Source organism: Bos indicus x Bos taurus, chromosome 3, assembly GCF_003369695.1.
Source record: "Bos indicus x Bos taurus breed Angus x Brahman F1 hybrid chromosome 3, Bos_hybrid_MaternalHap_v2.0, whole genome shotgun sequence".
Classification (NCBI taxonomy): domain Eukaryota; kingdom Metazoa; phylum Chordata; class Mammalia; order Artiodactyla; family Bovidae; genus Bos; species Bos indicus x Bos taurus.
The window spans coordinates 95,053,438-95,076,378 of record NC_040078.1 but is presented as its reverse complement, the minus strand read 5'-3'; the positions used below and the strand labels follow the sequence as shown (position 1 = coordinate 95,076,378).

Sequence of the window (22,941 nt, the reverse complement as noted above, 5' to 3'; positions counted from 1 at the left end):
ACAAACCACCTATGTTTTGGACACTGTCTCTATGCATATATTTCCTATCTTTCTTTCACAAAATAGATGTCAACCAAAAACAAGTTAACATTTACTGGGTATTCTATACCAGGTACTGTGTCTCAAGAACTTTACACATAATTCATCTGTGCTGATTGCATGTCTACCCTTCCACGGACACAGCAAAAATGTAACATAGAATCATGCAAAACTGCATGTCAGATGGATGTATGGATACTATGGTTTATTATTACTTAAAGTTTATTGTTCTCATAATTACAGGCTACAGTTTAGAAGTTTGAAACATAAGAGAAAATTCTATAAAGAGAACTCAAATAAATCTGAACAAGTAGGTAGAAGATGGTTAAAACCTTGTAATAAGTGCTACTTAGCTCTCAGGAATCCTCATCTGTCCTTTTCCATCACAGGCTCTGGAGCCAGAGTCAACAACATAAAATATAATCATAAATGACTCTAAGACATTCATCCTACACAAGTGAGCATGGAGGTTTAGATATATATATATATATATTTATATAATATATACATACTTTAATATCATATTGGTCCACTGAGTATACATATTTTAACAAAAGGTAAGAATCTATGTAATCCAGTTAAACACACATAAGATTAAGGTACACTTATTACACTGAAAGTTGGTGTTTATAAGTTACAGATATTTAGTACTTTCCAGAGTGTTCTTTTAATTAAAAAAAATATTTTAAAACCATTTCAAACATCTGCTCATTTTCCCAGTGCAAAAGAAGGTTGTTCAAGTCAACTTACCTTTTTCCTAAAGTGTAAGGGAAGAAAACAAAAAACCCTCAACCCACTACCATTTACAACTTCCAACACTACCTTCTCAATCAACTTTTGCAGTATATCCTTATAAATGGATTAGTTTATCAAAATTAAAGCCTTGTGATTATGATTCAGCCCTTGCTTTGTCTGTATGACTTTCATGCTGAAATGCTTTAATTTATAAAAGTAGAAAAAAGCAATGCAGGAAAGTAGTTTAAATTCATTTTGAACTGCAGTAATCCAATTGTGTGTGGAAAGAAAAAAAGCACCATTTCAAAATGAAATAATTGGATATTCTGGAATTTATTTGTAAGCTAGGCAATAAGTTACTCTTATTAACACAAATCAATACCACCTTGACTTGGTGACCACAGACACATTTAATTAGTTTTTAGGTGCATTTTCTTTTATCTTGGTTTTCAACACATTATTTAAGTCAGTGACTGATGTTAAAAAAAATTTAGATTACTCTACAATTTACAGCCTACTTCACAGTCCATTTTAAATTCAACTTGTCTGCTAAGTCAGTTTTGCAGAAGATAGGCTTTTAACACATAAAGAGATTTGATAACTGGGCAGGTCTCCTCTCTCCCAATTTAAAAAAACAAAAAAATTTTTGCTAGCTTGCCAATTTTGTAGGTGAAAAATACAAAGAGAATAGACTATTTTAATCCACAAAGATGGACACAAAGCAATAATGATTTAACACGTCACTTTTTCATTTGTATTGAGAATGCTTTTACATTTCAAGTAATTGAGCCTTCATTAAAGAAAACAAAAATATATATATACAAAAAGTTAAAGTACCTTCCAGTTCTAGCTTACTAAAGTTTCTTCTGCAAAAGTAAAAAAATAAACCTACCATGAACTAGAGGACAGTGTCATAGCAATGGCGGAATGGCTGCCAGGTTAAGATTTCTGCTTATCTTATATTGATGAGTATATTTTAGGTGATAATTTTTCTTCACTCTCTAAGTACTTAAAATCACAGAGAGGTATCTGTTTATCTATAATTCTTTAAATCCAGAAAAAAAATTTTTAAATATATTTCAGACATGAGGCTTTAATGTTTTTTATTTAGGAAAAGATTGAGTCTGAAGCTCTAATGGTTCCATCTAAAACATCCTGTTTTCAACAGTGGGAGTCAATTTACGCAAAATATTTTTTCTTGTCTATAAAAAACAAATTGAACAGTATTTTGATTAAAAGGAAATACAAACAAGTAATTTAAACTGGCCAATTTGCTCTATCATAAAAGAAATAGCATGTTCTTTTACTTCCCCTCTTTCAACCATTTAAATTAGGGGAGAATACTGCCAACTTTAAGAACCCCACTGGCTATCATTAGAGTAACTACAGAATAAGGGTAGCATAGGGGTGAAACTATTTCTCTATATTCCAGAAGGCAGAAACTTGGGTGCTCTAGCTTTACAAGTAAGAGTAGCACAGGCAGGCAAAAGCTCACACTAAATGCACACCAGAACAGGGGCCTAGGTGAAGTCATCTGGGTTACCACTTTTACAGGGGGGAAAAAAAAGACAAATCTGAAATGGAGTTTAAAAAGCCAAAAGTTTTGTCACATTTACAGGAATCTCAAACCTTTTGTATTCCCATGCTCACAGGTAGGTTTGATACACATTGTAAATAGCTTCAGTATTCAAGAAGGAGAGTGTTGTGTGGTTGACAAAGAACAGGAGATTTCTTCATGCTTCTGATATTTCAGATTTGCTGAGTGCAATAGCCAGTTCTAAGTCTTCTTGCTCTTGCTGATTCAGTCGGGCAAGTCTCTGCTCTTCCTCTCTCTCACTTTCTCTCTTGGCCCACTCAATCATATCTTCCTCAGAGGGATACTGCCATTTAAAAGACAAATGAACAAACAAATGAATACATTTATGAGTAGAACAAGTACAAAGAAAAGAAGGGAAAACAGCTTTCACAAAAGGATATTTAACTACGTGTTTCACCTGAAGGGCTCTGGAAGAAGTCTTGTTATTTTTTTTCAAAAACAAGTTTAATTAGTTTAAACTTAAAACTTTAAATTTAAACTTAAAATTAAATATGAAATCAAAATATGATTTAATCTTAAAAAGTAATGCAGTCTACAGATAGAGAGTCTATAAAACTGAACATTAAAACATCATTTTTTGAAAAGTAGATATTCTTAAGGTGGATCAGGAGATTTAAAAACAGGAGAGAGCTAGCATGTTTATCTAATGTAAAAAACATTTACTACTTCAACTTCAGTGAGCATCCTCACATGATACATCATTTTTAACTTAATCCCACTGGCAATTTGCTATCTTATTCTAGCCCTTCAGGTACAGGAAAATTATGAAGCAAAGAATATGCTATATATAAATTTTGTTATATATAAAATAAGAGTACTGGGTATATACCAAGCAAGATGTGGACCTAATCAATTTTTTTAACACATGATAATGATTTTAGAAGGTATTGTGAACTTTTTGACCCATTCCAAATAAGACCTTAATGCTGGTAATTAAAAGTCAAAGAAATATATTTATCCACCCCAAACAGCAACCATGGCAGATACTAAATAAAAAAATTCTACTTGGTTTCAAGTCCTGTCATATAGAAGAACACTATAATAGGATGAATACCATAACAAACAGGATGAAAAGAAAGAAACTGTCAGGCTTTTTTGAAAATGGTAGCTTTCTTTCTAGGGAATTATAAGATCTTTGAAACTTTTAATATTTAAAAAATCTTTCATTTAAAAAAGACATTTTTATTATTAGATGCTTAATATTATACTATACTATACTGAGATTCTGGAAAATGAAAAAAGCAAATTGCTTTTGTTCAAGACTCATTCCAACCAGGTTTTGACTTATTGAAATCATATTTAAAATATTAAGTGCCGCAAACTGCCAGAAGGTTATTCTGTACTAAGAGCATTATAGTAAGAGTAATTCTGGGTTCTCTCCTTGAAACAACTCAAATTCCATCTAACAAAAGTCAGTATAATCCTGACACTCTCTGTTTTCCAATATTTAAAATATTGATTCCTGTTCTGCCTCTTCACATTCGGAAGAAGCCACTGAAACTTAAGAGTACAGATTCAAAAGCTAAACAGCCCAGTCTAATTCTGCCTACCTGCTTTACTAACTAGAAATGGCTGCAGGAATAAAGTGACTGGAAGAGCAACCCTAAGCTACACTGAGGGAGACATTAGGCACACTGTGGTCAGTCAGCTGGCCACTAGGTCTCTTATTTATAGAATCATCTCAAAGGCTTGAGGTATTAAGTAGAGGAAAACTGCTTTATTATAAAATAGTGATAATGAAGGTCATTTTCATCTTCAAAAAAAGCAACCTGGGAAATGAAACACTGTTAGTTACTCTAAGAATTAAAACAAAAACTTATGTTTATCTACATAATGATGATATATATGTCATTGCTTAATGCCCCACCAGGGGGATATTTCCAGGTGGTTGCCCCATTTCTATGATCTTATAGGACCCACCTATACTCTTACCACCACATCCTTCTATTGTCTTTATTGGCCTACTTTAGTCAGCTCTGGAAGAATGCAGAGTAGATATGGAATGCTAGTGAACTGAGTGAGTGAGTGAATCAAAGTCGCTCAGTCATGTCTAACTCTTTGCGACCTCATGGACTATACAGTCCATAGAACTCTCTAGGCTAGAATACTGGACTGGGTAGCCTTTTCCTTCTCCAGAAGATCTTCCCAACCCAGGGATCGAACCCAGGGCTCAAGCATTGCAGGCAGATTCTTTACCGACTGAGCTATCAGGGAAGCTTTGGGAGAATGCAGAGTAGATATAGAAAGCTAGTGAATTAGAGTCCTCCAAATAATTAAAGATTGTTTAGCTCTTAACAATTATATTTATTTAATAAAACCGACTTATATTTTAAGAACATTTTTGTATGAAACCAGAGTTTTATTTTCTATTCAAAGAATTTCTGGCCCTATCTTCTTACATAATACAGTAATTGCTGACTGGTCTCCAGAAATTTTCAAGGTTTTATACACAAACACACATACACAGTTACAAATAACACAAACTCATTATTGGCATTATTTATCCAGAGGGCAGACAGCAAATGACTCTCTAGTGGCCCACTGTCTGTAACAATTTGCAAAATAGTAACTGTCAAGGTTTTGCAAAGCAACTGGTATATATCCCAAGAACTAAGACTACTAAAATCATCTGAACAATGCAGTAATTTCAGAACTAGCAAACAGAATCAAACAGAGGTTTTCTTGGTTGGGGGAAGAATAAAGATCATTTTTAACATGTTGGTAAATTTAGTTGAAATAATGCAAATTTGGCAGACTCCAAAATAATCTTTGAAAGCTCTTTAAACTGTAAATGGAAAGATTTTCCCCCAAACAACCCATTCACAGTACTTACAGCACTGAAGTTAGCAAAATTGCTTGGGTCAGCCTCTTTATTGGTAGTGGTAGTAGTAGAAGTGAATGGATCGCAAAACATATCAGGATCTTTTTCTTTGGGGCTATCATTGCCTGGGAAAGGCTGAAATGGATCATTCAGTTTAAAGGGATCAGAAGAATCCATTTTGTTGATGGGTCTTTTCCCTGGATCAAAATCATTACAATTAACTCAACCAGCAAGCATGGCAAACACAAACACACAACAACATGAACACAGGCAGCATTAAAGAAGTGGGGGTGGGGAACCTAAAACATTCTTAATATGGCCTTAAATGACCACAACCAACAAACAGTCTGTCCTCAGAATTTTCACACACAACCTCTTAAGTACACTTCAGTTTTATGTGGCTAAATGGGAGAACAGCCAAGGGTGAGGCAACAGGCCAGGAATCTTATCTGCTCAGAGAGTTAACTTCTCCAAAGTAGCACACTCCCAAGAAGAGAGAGAAGAATGGATAAAACAGGAGGAAAACGACAAATAATGACGAAAATGGCCTCTGCTGTGATAACCTCTGCCTAATACATAATTCTCCACAAGTGGCAGTAAGGGCAAACGATCTCTGAAAAATGCTAATATTCTTCTGATTTTTCTCTGGATCTATATGTAACACCTGGGAGCATGAAATTAAAAACTACTTTGGTAAAGCCCAGCTACTTCTTGTCATCTATAATATTTCAAACTGAAGGATAAAGAGAATGTTTTGAAGCCCAGGGCCTAAATTTCTGTGGTTACTGATAAACTAATCTTTGACCAAACAACAGCATACTGTTGCTCATTAATTCATCACCATTTTCAAACAAGTTTCCTAATTTTCAAGACTTAAACTTAGTACTTGCTGAAGAAAGTACTAAGATAATAAGAATAGGTGTTAAAATATCTTCAAATATATATATATTCCTAAAGATGTGTTAATCTGGTAACAGCAATCATAACAGAGTCTTTCTGTCATAGCTTACAAAAGGTTTTCACACCTCATATCTCAAAGGATCCTTCCAACAATCCTGTGAAGGTGGTCAGCATGAGAACTAATGCCACCATCTAACAGCTCAGAAATCTGGGGCTCAGACATAGGAAGCTCTATATACTCGAGATCACAGAGGATATCAGAGGATATTCATAATGAGAACTCAGATCTTTAATATCTCAGTTCAACAAACCATCCCCCTTTTTTTAGACATTTTAAAAAAAAATGTGGACCATTTTTATAAAGTCTTTACTGAATTTGTTACAATATTGCCTCTATTTTATGTTTTTTGGGACTCGAGACATGTGGGATCTTAGCTTCCCGACCGGGGACTGAACTTGCACCCTCTGCACTGGAAGGCAAAGTCTTAACCCCTGGACCACCAGCGAAGTCCTCATTCTTCTTTCCTTGATTTTTCTACAGTGATATATACTCAGTTTGGTGAGTTAGATTTAGTTACAGCACTAGTATATTAGTTTATTGAGGATTTTAAAAATCACCTCACTATTGACCTCTTAAAGGTATAAAACTTAAATGAGCAAATTAACTGTCACTTGTTTTTTAATATAGTCTGACAAATTTACCCTTGAGCAATTAAATGATATAGGCTATTCTTCCCTAAAAGACAGAATCACTTGTTCACTTGATTTTTCAATAGGTAGTTAGGTATTAATAATTTTATTCACAGTTCTTTAAATCAAAGAAGAAAAAAAAAAATCTGCCCAAGAAATACCACAGGCAGGCTATTATAAAAAGGCAAGAATAAACATCTAGAACTACTGCGGCTGAAAATTTACCAAGGATATATGGTTAAAACAATAATGCACCAGATGTGTCTTCTCACAAAACAATCTAGCGGCACTACAACTACTCAGGGGATTGCCTTTTACCACTTCTCACAAACTTTATTCTTTTCATTAATTAAAATCAAACAAAACCCCTTTCTTTGGTACAGTACTAAACAAAACAAAAACAAAAAAGTAAGAATTTGTTTATTGACCAAAAACACCACCTTTTTAAAATAAAGGAATCTCTTATTTAGTGAGGTAAATAATATTTTCCTTCAAGAAAAACAATACTTTCTTTCAAAATTCTGATACCAAAATGCTGAATTCTGAATACCAAAACAGCCATATATTCTCATATTGAAGGACTTAAGGAAGACTTCACACTTAGCAGGAAAAAGAAAGGGACTCTGGATTATTAACCTTCCCTTATAGAAATTTATTAAAATACCACAGTGCAGGAAACTCTGTTCAAATGGAAGCTCATTAGTTTTCAAAAAGCTAGAAATTTCACTTACTGCCTCTCTAAAATGATTTAAAAATAAATTAGCTCTTGCCAGAAAGGTAGTTCCTGACAGTTACACAGGTTGGCTTCTTAGGCACAAGTCTGTAATTCTGCATTGAGGTCAGAAGAGATGATAACAGCAGGCTTCTGCCATGCTTTCTGACTTGTTCTGTTTAAGGCCCCTTATATAACATTTACAAGTAAGGCCCACACAACACTTCTTGGAAAGAAAAAGAAAGCAGTTGATTTAGGAAAGGTACCAACTCTCACCAGGTGGTGGTGGGCAGGGTCTTGTTGGAGTTCCTATCTTTGGTGGCAGTGCTGGGGGTACGTCTTCATTTTTGACAGATGTTTCCTCAAGCATATTTTTTGTAACAGCCACACTGCTGATGGAGCTTGATGTGGCTGAACTAAAAGGATCTTCATTGTTGACCTTTGTTTGGAAAGAAGTACTTTCACTGTTGACCTTTGTTTGAAAAGAAATATTTACTCATGGTTATATATATTATGCCAACCAAACTGTTTATGCTTATATTGCATTTGGAAGAGTGATCTTCAATTTTATGCAGCTTTATGTATTTCAATTCTGAGAGCACTAACATTTCAACCTTTGCATTCAGAACCAAAATTGAAAAAAAATTTTTAACTATTCTATATGGGTAGTGATTATACCACTACTTATTAAGAACAACAGATCATACCAAAACAAACCAACTTCGGGTTAAAGGTTTGACAAGATTCAGGTTATACAAAACCACTGAGGCCCATTTTAAAGGGACTAATGTATTCTTCCTCAAGTGAATATCTGATCCAAATGATAAAGAAAAAATACTTATTTCACACTTTCCAATGCACTTAAACTAGGAAAGATTTAATACTAATATCAAAGAAAATGGCATCTTGAAAAACATTAAAGACAACTTTAATGTCATGAAAAACATTAAAGACAAACATTAAACAACAACTTCAAAAAATGAAAAGTCAACTTTTTTTTAAAGCAAACTGATCCCATAGAATGGTAAGCCTTATTGAGGGTCTGAAGACCTGGCTTTTCTAATACATGGAGTAATGAAAGACTCACTGTATAATACGCATGTATTTATTTATATGGTCTTAATTGCTGCATGCAGGATCTTTGCTGCTTCATGTGGGATCTTTCATTGTGATGCACAAACTCTCTAGTTGTGGTGTGTGGGCTCAGTAGTCGTGGCACGCAGGCTTATCTGTTTTGTGGCAGGTGGGATCTTAGTTCCCTGACCAGGAACTGAACCTGCATCCCTTGCATTACAAGGCAGATTCTTCACCACTGGACCATCGGGGAAGTTCCCAGAAGGTTCATTTTTCTATAATGAATGGCGTATTACAATTTAGGCTGCTGCTGCTGCTGCTGCTGCTGCTAAGTTGCTTCAGTTGTGTCCAACTCTGTGCAACCCCATAGACAGCAGCCCACCAGGTTCCCCTGTCCCTGTGATTCTCCAGGCAAGAATACTGGAGTGGGTTGCTATTTCCTTCTCCAATGCATGAAAGTGAAAAGTGAAAGTGAAGCCACTCAGTCGTGTCCGACTCCTAGCGACCCCATGGACTGCAGCCTACCAGGCTCCTCCGTCCGTGGGATTTTCCAGGCAAGAGTACTGGAGTGGGGTGCCATTGCCTTCTCCGCAATTTAGGCTAGTGTTTCTCTAAAGTAGCATTACTGATATTTTGGGCTGGACATAGCTCTGTGATGTGGGGGCTGGAAAGTGGGTTGCAGGAGGTTTAAAAGCATCCCTGCTTTTATCCACTATATATGAATATCCTCCTCCTCAGCTGTGACAATCAAAAACGTCTCCACTGTTCAGTTGCTAAGTCGATTCTAACTCTTTGTGACACCATTGGACTGTAGCATGCCAGGCTCCTCTGTCCTCCACTATCTCCTGGAGTTTGCTTAAATTCATGTCCATTGAGTCAGTGATGCTATCTAACCATCACATTCTCTGCCGCCCCCTTCTCCTTTTACCTTCAATTTTCCCCAGCATACCTTGCTAAATGTTTCCTGGGGGAGGGGTATGGGTGTGGGGAATAACACCCAGTTGAGAATCAATGATAGAGACAATTTGACATACACTCTAATTTTACTTTTTTGGCCTGAATTGATCATAGGGTTACACTGGAAAATAGGTAGTGGACATATACTGGTGGGCTATTATCTTAATACTAACCTTAACAGCCTCAGAACATAAAGTCAAGGAACCAGTACAGAAAAGATGGAATGAATGCTCAGATTTTATAGCCATTGACCCTGACAGTCAACAGGAGGAAAATGTAGTTTTAATTGGAAGAAATACGTTTAATAAGACAGAAGATTCTTAGTCACAGATGTAGAAAACAAACTTTTGGCTACGAGTGGGGGGGAGAGGAGGGACAAATTGGGGGATTAGAATTGACATTTACTCACACCTATACATAAAGTCGGAGAAGGCAATGGCACCCCACTCTAGTACTCTTGCCTGGAAAATCCCATGGACAGAGGAGCCTGGTGCGCTGCAGTCCATGGGGTCGCTGGGAGTCAGACACGACTGAGTGACTTCACTTTCACTTTTCACTTTCATGCATTGGAGGAGGAAATGGCAACCCACTCCAGCGTTCTTGCCTGGAGAATCCCAGGGACGGCAGGGCCTGGTGGGCTGCTGTCTATGGGGTCACAAAGAGTCAGACACGACTGAAAAGACTTAGCAGCAGCAGCAGCATACATAAAATAGATAAGGATCTACTGTATAGCACAAGGAACTTAGTACTTTGCAATGGCCTATATGGGAAAAGGATCTAAAAAAGAGTGGATATATGTATATACGCATAATTTGTTTGCTATACAGTAGAAACTAACACAACATTGTAAATCAACTATGGTGGTGGTTTAGTCACTAAGTGGTGTCTGACTCTTGTGACTCTATGGACTGTAGCCCGCCAGGCCCCTCTGTCCATGGAATTTCCCAGCCAAGAATACTGGAGTGGATTGCCATTTCCTTCTCCAGGGGATCGTCCCAACTCAGGGACCAAATTTGGGTCTCCTACACTGCAAGCAGTCTCCTGCATTGCAGGTGGATTTTTTTTACTGAATGAGCACCAGGGAAGCCCTAAAATCAACTATACTCCAATAAAAATAGAACATGAAAGTGAAAGTGAAAGTGAAGTTGTGTCCGACTCTTTGCGACCCCTTGGACTGTAACCTACCAGGCTCCGTGGTCCATGGGATTTTCCAGGCAAGAATACTGGAGTGGGCTGCCGTTTCCTTCTCCAGGGGATCTTCCTAACCCAGGGATCGAACCCAGGTCTCCTGCATTGCAGACAGACGCTTTACCGTCTGAGCCACTAGGGAAACCCAAAAAATAAATCTAAAAGGAAGAGAACTCTTAAAGTTGTTGGGCAAGCCTGTCATGAGAAAATTATCTGTACCATCACCATTGTTTTTGTGCACAGAAATATCTACTTTGATTATATCTTGTATTTCATTTGTCTGAAATCCACATTTGCTGTGACTTATTGAAATCAAGTTGCAATGTTTGTGAAAGGTTATAAAATCAAAAGGAAAAATTGCTCCTCTGGTGGGAACACAGTATATTTTACCCTCCCACTAATTACTGCAAATTACCTTTGACAATGTGCTGAAGTCAGCAAATCCATCTTCAAATGATTCACTTCCAAAAACAGAAGCAAAGGGGTCTGTGGCTAAAATGAATAAAGAAAATCAATGCAACAGGACAGAAAAACATCAAATTTCATGTTCTCTTTTGGTGAGTAACATTTAGACATATGAAAATATCTACTCCCAAGTATGAGTTCCTAAATTTATGATTTAAGTCCACAAAGACAGATGAACACATTGATATCCCCACAAGAGATATTCCTTTGTATAAATCAACTGATGAATGATTAAGAATCAAAAATAGATGAAATAACTGTAGGTAGAGTGTTTAAGGATTTAATACACATCAAATAATATAGCTCCTGTATGCTTAAACTATTTCTAATAAAGACATCAAAAAGTAAAAAACAAAAACAAAAAAAACCCATTATTTCACATTTCACACACATCCTTCAAGGTCCATTTCACCTGCTACCATATCCACAAAGCCTGGAATATCCTAAGTGTCTCCAGTTTGCACAGCAAAAGTGATTTCTTCCTTCTTTGTGGCACTGATTGTATTATGGTTATCTGGGATTGATATATTGCTTTTACTAGATTAGCGAGGTCCTTAGAAACAACAAATAACATTTATCTAATGAAGAATGAATGGTGAAAAAACATTCATTGGCCATACATAAAAAATTTAAGACAATAAGAAGATAGAGTTTCCAACATCCAAAGAACTCACAGTATAGTAAGAAACATACAAACAAATAATAAAATTATCTTAAATGAACTAATAGATATGAAAAACCTGGAGTGAAGCCACTGTCTGGGAGAAATCAAGAAAAGTACTGAAGAAGCCATTACATTTGAGCTAGGTCTCTCAGATAAAGGAGGGAGCATGCTGAATAAATGGAGGTGGGGGAGAGAAACCTATTACAGGCAGAAGGAACAGTAATTGCAAAAGCAATATTTAATCACTGCTTCACAGGCATGAGAAGTTATCTGTTCCATCATAGTACACTTAACAAATGAACTAACATTTTCAGCTGGCACAAACCGACTTACTTTGTGATAGGTTTTGCCTATTTAGGCATAAACACTACCAATAAAGTCAAAGAATGTTTATAGGAATTGTGGCTTGATATAGGAAAGTAGAAAGAAACGAAGGAGAAGACAATCTCAAAAGAGAGTGCAAGACAGAGCAAATGGGCACAGAAAAAATGCTCCCGCTATTCCTCAATTCTTCATGTTTACATCGTATCAGTTTTAGGACAAAAGTGTACTCACCCACTCATGTAAATGTATAAAGTGTGCCTTTATTTCTAACAATAAGCACACCATGGACATAAACAAAAGAGGGGCAACGAGGATCTACATTATCTTTGTCTTGTCACCAAGACAGTCATGGGGTGGGCAGAAGCATGGAGAAAATCAGTCTTTTAGGGATACACCACCAACTCTGAACATGAGGAGGATTTTGAAAGTCCAGAGTTACAGGAAATCCTACAGCTTTAGTCATATAGGATGCTTTTGTATTACTCTGTATCTGCTGAGTCTCACAGCCTGAGGCCCAGCCTGGTCATGGCTGCTATTTCACGCTTTCCCTTCTTTCTCCTCTTCCTGTGATTCCTGATGTAGTGGCAGCTGAGCCACAGCCTGAGCAGGATGCAACAGTCTCCTGATTAGTAGAAGGTTAATGATGGAAAAGGAGTTGGGCTCATTTCAGTGGCTGCTGCTGCTGCTAAGTTGCTTCAGTCGTGTCCAACTCTGTGCGACCCCACAGACAGGCTCCCCCGTCCCTGGGGTTCTCCAGGCAAGAATACTGGAGTGGGTTGCCATTTCCTTCTCCAATGCATGAAAGTGAAAAGTGAAAGTGAAGTCACTCAGTCGCATCCAACTCTTAGCGACCCCATAGACTGCAACCTACCAGGCTCCTCCATCCATGGGATTTTCCAGGCAAGAGTACTGGAGTGGGGTGCCATTGCCTTCTCCTCATTTCAATGGAGGGAACTGAAAAATCTGCTTCATGCTTTTGCTCTGCACTGTCCCATAGCTTTTAAAAACAGTCACTATACACGTGGTAATAGTGCAGAGTTAGGTCAGGTTTGACTGAAATATTACAAAGTGTACACTGTGAAAGACACTATCAGCAGAATCAAGCTTTGAATGCATATGTGATCCGATTAGCACCCTCTTCTCAGCAAGAATCAAGGTAAGGATCACTTTGGAGAAATACATAGAAGCATCATTTAAAAAACCATCTATAGGCTCATTAGCAGAAATAATCCTGAGAAGAGTTGAGGAATGGGCAACATGGGTGAAGAGGATCAAGAGATACAATTGCCAGTCATAAAACAAATAAGTCATGGGGATGTAATGTACAGCATGGGGACTAAAGTTAGTAACATTGTATTGCAAATTTGAAAGTTGCTAAGAAAGTAACTCTTAAAAGTTCTTATCACTAGAAAAAAAATTGCAACTTTGTATGGTGATAAGTGGTAAATAGACTTATTGAGATGATCATTCTGTAATGCACACAAATGTTGAATCATTATGTTGTTCACCTGAAACTAACATAATGTATGTCTATTATACAATAATTTAAAAGAAAGAATCCTTACCAATATTTTAGCATACTTCTTTAACAGCTTTTTCTCCTGGTATTTTGTCCTTATACATTTGAGATCATACTATGCTGAATGCTTTTTTTCTGAGGTGTAAATAATAAAGCTACATTTAGGCATATTACTTTTTACCCCTTTGTGCTGTGCTTAGTCTAAGCTCAGTCATGTTTGACTCTTTACGACCCCATGGACGTAGCCCACCAGGCTCCTCTGTCCATGGACTTCTCTAGGCAAGCCACACCCTCCTCCAGGGGATTGTTCCAACCCAGGGATTGAACCCAGGTCTCCCATATTGCAGGAGGATTCTTTCCCGTCTAAGCCACCAGGGAAGTCCAAGAGTACTGGAGTGGGTAACCTATCCATTTTCCAGGGGAACTTCCTGACCCAGAAATCAAACCAGGTTCTCCTGCATTGCAGGCAGATTCTTTACTAGCTGAGCTACCAAGGAAGCCCCTTTTAACCCTTTAACCTAATTTAATTCATAGCATTCATCATACTTGACATGTTATATATTTGTTTATTGTGCTGTGCTTAGTTGCTCAGTTGTCTCAAACTCTTTGTGACCCCATGGACTACAGCCCACCAACCTTCTCTGTTCATGGAATTCTCCAGGCAAGAATACTGAACTGGGTTGCCATATTAGCTCTATAAAGACAGGGGCTTGTTTTGTTCACTATTATATCCTCAAGGCCTAAAGCAAGGTCTGGCAAAAAGGAGACACTTATTTTTGTTGAAGATACTGAAAGAAAAACCGTCTCATTACTAAGGATCTTCCAAACAGATGCCATAACATTTCTCAGTACAACCAGCTGACCAACAAGGAACAAGGGAAACCTTAAGGCTCACAAATAATGCCCACAGAACAGCTGTCTAACCAGAGAATCCTGGGAGGAGGTAGAAACCTTTTTTACCTCCATGACCCACTCAAAACCCGCAAGATAATTAAGCTCAAAAAAGGCAATGGCACCCCACTCCAGTACTCTTGCCTGGAAAATCCCATGGATGGAGGAGCCTGGTGGGCTGCAGACCACGGGGTCACTAAGAGTCGGACACGACTGAGCGACTTCACTTTCACTTTTCATTTTCATGCACTGGAGAAGGAAATGGCAACCCACTCCAGTGTTCTTGCCTGGAGAATCCCAGGGACGGGGGAGCCTGGTGGGGTCGCACAGAGTCGGACACAACTGAAGGGACTTCGCAGCAGCAGCATAGAAAACCTTCAAGAGATACTTGTGAATTATAGTCATCAGCAAAGGATCTACTTTCTCAAGCTGGTCTCCAAAGAGTTCACTCACTCAATCACCTAGTAATCCACTTACATTTACTAAGCATCTATCATGCTCAAACCTAGGTACCAGGGATTTAGAGGGATAGAAGACATATTTACCTTCAAGGAACTCATGATTTAACTGAGTGATATACTTGTACACAACTGCTACACAGTAAGTGTTAAAGTTCAAAGAGAGCAAAGGAAAAATAACAACTAGATTTATGTGGAAAGGGGAAAAAAAAGACTTTACAAAAAAGCTCTCAGTCTCTTGTAGACAGAAAGGAGGTGGGAGAAGAGAGATACACACTCACTATACACAAATATACATCTGCTAATACACACATACCTTTTCATTCAAAAATTAAGTGGCCATGAAGAGACATCCATGGCCTGTGGTTTGTGGAAATGGAGAAAATTAGAGAAAAAACATGAAAGAAAGCAGAGGCTAAGAATTATAAAATATATGAACGTATGCATGCTTAGTCTGAGTCATTGCCTGTAAAAACACAGACCTACTTGACATTTTCCTAATGCTGGTGTCAAAGATGCTGTGGGGACATCATGAGTGCTCTTCTATAACCTCAGAATGTTTTAAGGTTTTAATTAAGAATTGGAAAGATTATGCATTTTCTCATTAGAAGTTAGTAAAATATTCCATGCAAAAAGTTTTCTGGCACCTGAACTAATCTCATTTATGATGACGTGTAAAAACAGTGGTTACAAGTTAAAAAAAAAAAAACATAGAAACTGAGTAACCTGAATTTGCTTTCTTTAGTTTTCTTTCTTAGTCTACACTGTGTCTATCACCAGGAGCAAATGCTAAAACAAACAAAAAACAACAACCCAATGTGAGACAAAAATATTAAAAATATTTAAGGTCATTCTATCACTGCCATAACTACAAAATTTTAGAGGCTGGAGTAGAGTGATTTACCATTTAATTTTTAACAACAAAAATTGTTGTTATGTTTTTAATTTATTTTGAAAACTTACAATTCTCCTGTTGTGTGGGATTAATCTTTTTGCTAAGTAAACACTAAATTCCCCAGTGAGTAAGGAAGGTAAATATCCTGTGTTTGTGACTTTGGTTATATAATGCCACGTATCTGAGTCTCAGTGGTTTCTAGATGGCAAGAGTTTATGAACAAGTAAACTAAATAAATATATTAAGAACCTACATATATTTGTAAGTTGGAAGAAAACACAGATTTACCAACTTAAACATAAAAAAAAAGTCCATCTTTCATTTCTCAAACAAAATAATTTTAAAAACTAAAGAGAAGAGAAAACAACTATAGACTAAAAGAATCCTTTCCAGGAAAAGAGTTGACAACATACACACACACACACTCTTCACTGTCGGATCTCACTTGAAACTAGCCAAGAGTATATTACAAGTAAGTCTGCATTTGCAAGCCTTTAAAAAGTAGCAGCAGTAGTAACAACAACTACCATCTATTATGACAGGAACTACAATAAATACTTTAACATACATTATTATCTCATATAATCTACCCAACAAAGCCCCAAGTGTAATTATTAACCTCACTCTAGAAGTTTAGGAAACTAAGACTTAGAAAAACCTATAGAACTAGCAATGTATCTGAGTTAAGTTCAGGCAACTGGACTCGAGCATTTATGTCCTACTGATGACAATCTCTTTCTAGACTGTTTAAGTTTCTATTGAATTCAAAATTTTATGACAATGCAGTAGATTTGAGACAAATATTCATTTTTTCAGCAGTCAATTTTTTCATTCTGCTAAGTCCCAGAAGCACTAGGATGGGACAGTAGGGATTTAACAGATGACTCGCAGATCTGTGCTTAGGCAACTGAATAAGACCGTAATGCTATTAGCTAAGATGAGATATCCAGATGTTCAGTACTATTTTACATTTCATAGAGTGGACAACTTCTTTCAGACATATATCTGTGAGTGGGTAGCCTTTCCCTTCTCCAGGGGATGTTCCAAACCCAGGGATCAAACCTGGGTTTCTCGCATTGCAGGCAGATTCTTTATCATCTGAGTCACCAGGGAAGCCCTACTATTATAAACACACACACATTTATTTGGAACACAGGGCTAGTGACTTAGATTTGTGGTTAGTAAAGAAAGCTGAGCGCCAAAGAATTGATGCTTTTGAACTGTGGTGTTGGAGAAGACTCTTGAGAGTCCCCTGAACTGCAAGGAGATCCAACCAGTCCATCCTAAAGGAAATCAGTCCTGAATATTCATTGGAAGGACTGATACTAAAGCTGAAACTCCAATACTTTGGTCACGTGATGCAAAGAATTGACTCATCTGAAAAGACCCTGATGCTGGGAAAGATTGAAGGTGGGAAGAGAAGGGGACGACAGAGGATGAGATGGTTGGATGGCATCACTGACTCAATGGACATGAGTGTGAATAAACACCGGGAGTTGGTGATGGACAGGGAGGCCTGGTGTGCTGCAGTCCATGGGGTCACAAAGACTCAGACACGACTGAGCAATTGAATTGAACTGAGTAAGATCAAATATTAACAAAGACAATTCTGGTAGTGATGCAGATGACAGATCAGCAGGTAAAGAGACTGGAGACAATTTAGTATCACAGTCAGCCCACGTAAAACATGATGAGGACCCAACCAAAGCTGAGTATAAGGAGGAACAGACAGAGTCCAACTGCGGGTAAAACAACAAAACTTGGCAATTTATTGGAGATGAGGAAGGACAGAGAAGTCTAGGATGACTGACTGAGGACCAATAATAGTGTCACTGGTATAACAAGTAGAATGTAGAAAGAGGTAAAGCTTTACTCTTTGTAATTGCTTGTATTATACTTCAAAGGAGAGACAAACTGGAAAAGATGACAATCAATTCTAAGAACTGTTGAGTTGACACCTAAGGAGATAATCGAGCAGGTAACTTGAAGGTACTGGAGGCTCAGCAGAGAGATCAGGCACAGAGGACAAAATCTAGGAGTCATCACGGAACAGGCTGTAGCTGAACGCACAGAAATGGACAACACCATCACAGGAAGTGTGTACTAACAGAAGAAGAACAGAAGCTCCAGACTAAATATAGAACAGAAAGATAGCCTCACTCTTTAGCTTTTTCTCCAGGACATTGAGATTATTTTCTTACTCTTGTTCTGAATAAAAGACATCTGTCCCAGATACCTCCTGGGAGCAAACTGGCCTGAGGGAACAGAAACCAGCACAATACAGGGCAACAGGAAAATTTTCTAGAACATATTAGTTCTCAAAGTGTGGTCCATGCATTCCACAAGTCCAAGACCCCTTTAGGGAGATCTGTAAGGTCAAAACTATCTTCAAAATATGAAGATGATATTATCTTTCTCATTGTATTGATTAATTGTAACAGTGTTGCAAAACCAGTGGTGGGTTAAAAAAAAAAAAAAAGTGGTGGGTGCCTTAGTAGGAATCAAGGCAGTGGCACCAAACTGTACTGGTTGTATTCTTCACCATCACAAACTCATGGAGGGGAATCATGGAGGGAAAAAGGCCCGGTGTACTTATGAATGTCTGTCCTTGATGAATCAATAAAAACTATTAATTTTAAATAAGTTGTGACCCTTAGGTACACATCTAAAAATTATGAAAGACAAAATGAGAAATATACACTAATCATTTCTGCTGAGTACCAAAGTATAATGGTTATCTGAAGGAAATGAACTTACATGATGGTCTGAGAAACAAGGTGAACTAGCTGCTTTTTTCTTGGAATACCATTCTTACTTAAAAGAAGAGACAAGTAAACAATAGTTATTCAGTTTTAGGTATTTCAGGTATCTTCCTAAATAAAGTGAATCTGACACTTTAAGGAAAACAACTGAAAGTATTTTTTGCAGATGATAAAAATTACAAGCTATCAAGTAAAAATTAGAATCCTGGAAAGGTTTAAATGCCTCATAAGCTTAACGTTATACCAATATTTAATTAAAAGACTCTCATGAGATGGATGGTGATATCAATAAATGTGATTTAAAAAACTATTTATAATGAAATGTGCTAACATTTGGAAGACATGCATAACTGAGTGAACCAATATGTTCCAAATGATCAATGCATGTTACAAAGCCATACATGGGGCACAAGGTTCCACTGTGCAAGTAAGACTAATGGAGTTTAATGTAACAGAATATGAAAAGTTCATTGATACAGTTTCTTATTCCTTATTGTAACTAGCTTAGTGTGTGTGTGTGTATGTGTGTAACTAACTTTGAAGAAACTAAAATTTATTGATTTTTGGTACAGGAGCAAACTCCAGGAGATAGTGAAGGACAGGGAAGCCTGGCATGCTGCAGTTCATGGGCCTGCAAAGAGTCAGACACAACTTAGTGACTGAACAACAAATAACAACTAAGAAAAATATCCACAATTATCTAAAAAGTCTATTAAAATAATCCTCCCTTTTCCAGCTGTTTGAGGCAGATCTTCATACCTTTCAAGCAAAACACATAGTGTAGCACACTGAATGCAGAAGTAGGTATGAAGATCCAGCAAAAGCCACACATTTAAAGAGCTTTGCAAAAATATATAAACAATGCTACTCTTCTCACAATATTTTTCTTTTTTTGGTTTGGAGTTATTATTTTTGTTTAAAAATATGGTATTTATGTTAATATGTAATGGGTTTATTATTTTTGTTTTAAATGAATTAAAAATTTTTAATTTCTCAGTTTCAATTTCTAACAGTAAATACTGATAAATAAGATCCCCAAAACAAAAGTTCTTTGAGTGTCTTCATTCATTTTTAAAAAGGATCCTGAGACCAAAAAGCTTGATAATCTCCAAAGTCACTGCCTGTGTTTGCTTCAAATAATCCACTTCTTTCCTAATTGGTTTTTGTTATCATTGTTGAAATAAGAGCCCAGTAAGGGTGAAGTCTCAATTATTTTCCCTCAACCCTAAAAAGTCCTTTTATGGACCTTTTATAAGATTCTTACAAAATTCTTTCATTTTTTTAACCTAACATTTTTTCATTTGCTCTCAGGATCCTTCATCAAATTCTGGGTTCCAAAGACATCTTAATTTTTTCATTTTTATTATTTAGTAAATAAGAGGCAGGATAACACAGCAGAAAGATCAATGGACAGGGATTCAGAAGTAAACTAGTAAGTAGTCCTGGGGCTCAGCTTCTCTTCCATATATTAAGGAATCAGACCAGATAATAATTCTCAAATCTTAAATGGAATTCCAACATATGAAACAAGTAAGATGAATTTTAAGAATTAACTCTAAATTTTTTTAAGTTTAAATTTATAACATTTACTTATCACAATGACAATGAGAACAATGAAGCCATTTTGATTAACACAAATGTTTTAAGTCAGGGATCAAACTTATTTCTGTACTTGGCTTTGTTTGTTCTATTTGAAAAACATTATTCATCCAAGAAAGCAGCTCATTTCTGAACAAGAGTCTTGTAATTTCATAGTGGTTTAAATAAATGTTTATTTATAGGTTTGCACAAAACCCATTTAATTTGATATTACAATGCACTCCAATATGTTAAAATCTGGTCCGGAATAAATCTGAATGCATATACCTAATTAAACTGCAGTTTTAAAAAATTCAGAGACACTTTAAAAATAATGAAACTAGACTCGGCCAACTCCCTAAAGACCCCTCTGGAAGCTGGTTTCATGAAAAATAATGTGAAAACTCTGGTCTAGAGCATGTCTATGATTCCCTCAGCTCTAACAAAGGCAGTAATATAAGTTTGAGAGAAAAAAAAAAATCTGTGGCATCACCCTACTCCAATTTTTGTATTGTCAGAGCTGGATGAGAAGATATAAGGCAGAGGCGTGGTAACAAAATGATTAATATCATGAGCTCTGAAATAAGACATGGGTTAGAAACTGAGCACTGAGACAGCTATTGTGACCCAGGGCAAACTGTTTGGCCTGAGTCCCATTTTCCTCATTATTAAAGAGAGAAAGAATAGCACCTCCCATATAATTGTTATAAAGATTAAATGAGAAAAATGCAAAAACAAGGTTTGAATGACCTATATAGCTGTGGAAAGAAAGAAAAAAGAAAAAAGACATTCAGACCTCTGATATTTCTTAGTCTGTGTAACTCAGCCCCATACACAAGGAACATATTGCCCACTCAACTCTAAACAGTTTTAATTCTAAGATTCTCATTCAAATCAAGATGTCAGCTAGACTGCAGATGACGAAGATACAGACTCTCAATTTATATGTAAAGATGGTTCAACACAGGAAAATCAATTAATGTGATACACTACATTAACAGAATAAAGAAAAAAAACCCAGATGATCATTTCAATTGATGCAGAAAAAGCATATATTTGACAAAATTCAAAATCCTTTCATGATAACACACTGAACAAACTAGGAAAAGAAGGAAACGACTTCAACATAATAAAGACCACATATGAAAAGCCAACAGTGAACATCATACCAATGGTGAGAGACTGAAAGCTGTTTCTCTAAAATCTGTAACAAGACAAGGATGCTCACCTTCACCACTTCTATTCAACACAGAAATCCTAGCCAGAGCAATTAGGCAAGGAGGAACAAAAAAGGCATCCAAACTGAAAAGGAAGAGGTAAAATTATCTGTTTTCAGATGACACTATCTTACATGCAAAAAACCCTAAAAAAAAAAAACTTTAGAATAAATGAATTCAGCAAAGTAGCAGGATACAAAATCAATGCACAGAAATCAATAGCATTTCCATATATTGATAATCTGGACAATCTGCAAAGGAAATTAATGAAACAATGACATTTACAATAGCATCAAAAAGAATAAAATACTTAGGAATTAATTTAGCCAAGGAAGACTTGTATACTGACAACTATAAAACATTCTGAAAGAAAGTAGATACAGATCAAGAGAAAAACAGACAACATTCATGAACTGCAAGACTCAGTATTGTTATGATGTTAATATCATCCAAAGCACTCTACAGATTCAATGTAATCACTGTCAAAATCCCAATGACACTCTTTTGCAGAAACAGAAAATTTAACCTAAAATTCAAATGGAATCTCAAGGGACCCTGAATAGCGAAAACAATCCTGAAAAATGACAAAGTTACAGGCCTCAAATTTCTTGATTTCAAAACTTATTACAAAGCTATCGTAATCAAAACAGTTCTGGTCTTAAGACACTTAGATAAATGGAACAGAATAGAGAGCCCAGAAATAAACCCTTACACATGGAGTCAAATTATTTTCTACAAGGACGTTAAAACCATTCAATGGGAAAGGAAAAGTAGTTTTGGGAAAATGGGATAGCCATATGAAAAAGAATGAAGTAAAATTAACTCAAAATGGATGAAAGACCTAAATGTAAGACCTACAACTAAAAACTCTTAGAAGAGAACATAAGTGAAAAACCTCACAACATTGCATTTAGCAATATTTTCTTGGATAGGACACTAAAAACATAGGCAACAAAAGAAAAAGTACATAAACTGGACAACGTCAAAATTAAAAAGTTCTGTGCACCAAGAGACAGTATCAACAGAATGAAAAGGCAACCTATGATACAGGAGAAAATATCTGCAAATCATATATCTCATAAAGGGTTAATATCCACAAAATATAAGGAACTCCTACACTGCAACAACAAAAAAGCAAACAACTGATTTTTTAAAATGGGCAAAGCACCTGAATAGATGCTACAAAGATATACAAATGGCCAATATGCATCATTATTCACTAGAGAAATGCAAATCAAATCAATGAGCTGCCACTTCACACCATTAATATGGTTATTATTTTAAACAGTAGTATGTGTTGGCAAGGATGTAGAGAAACTGGAATCCTTGTGCACTACTGATGGGAATGTAAAACATGGAAAACAGTATGATGGCTTCTCAAAAAATTAAAAATAGAGTTACTATATGATTGAGAAATTCTTAGTAAATACTTAAAAAGAACTGAAACCAAGGACT

At 36.4% G+C, this 22,941-nt stretch overlaps 1 protein-coding gene across 13 annotated transcripts in view; it reads right to left on the bottom strand.

The window, feature by feature from the left end:
* Positions 1-243: 243 nt before the first annotated feature.
* The window catches only part of EPS15 (epidermal growth factor receptor pathway substrate 15), a 190,932-nt gene continuing 168,234 nt past the window's right edge, over positions 244-22,941 (bottom strand). For 11 of the 13 annotated variants that reach the window (XM_027537284.1, XM_027537285.1, XM_027537282.1 and 8 more), the window contains 4 exons: positions 11,129-11,205; positions 7,771-7,966; positions 5,205-5,389; positions 244-2,654 (listed from right to left, as the gene is read on the bottom strand). In XM_027537284.1, coding sequence (XP_027393085.1) covers positions 2,508-2,654; positions 5,205-5,389; positions 7,771-7,966; positions 11,129-11,205 — 605 coding nt within the window. In that variant the 3' untranslated portion in view covers positions 244-2,507. The remainder of the gene's footprint in view (positions 2,655-5,204; positions 5,390-7,770; positions 7,967-11,128; positions 11,206-22,941) is intronic. The other 2 variants (XM_027537291.1, XM_027537293.1) reach the window with 1 other exon arrangement.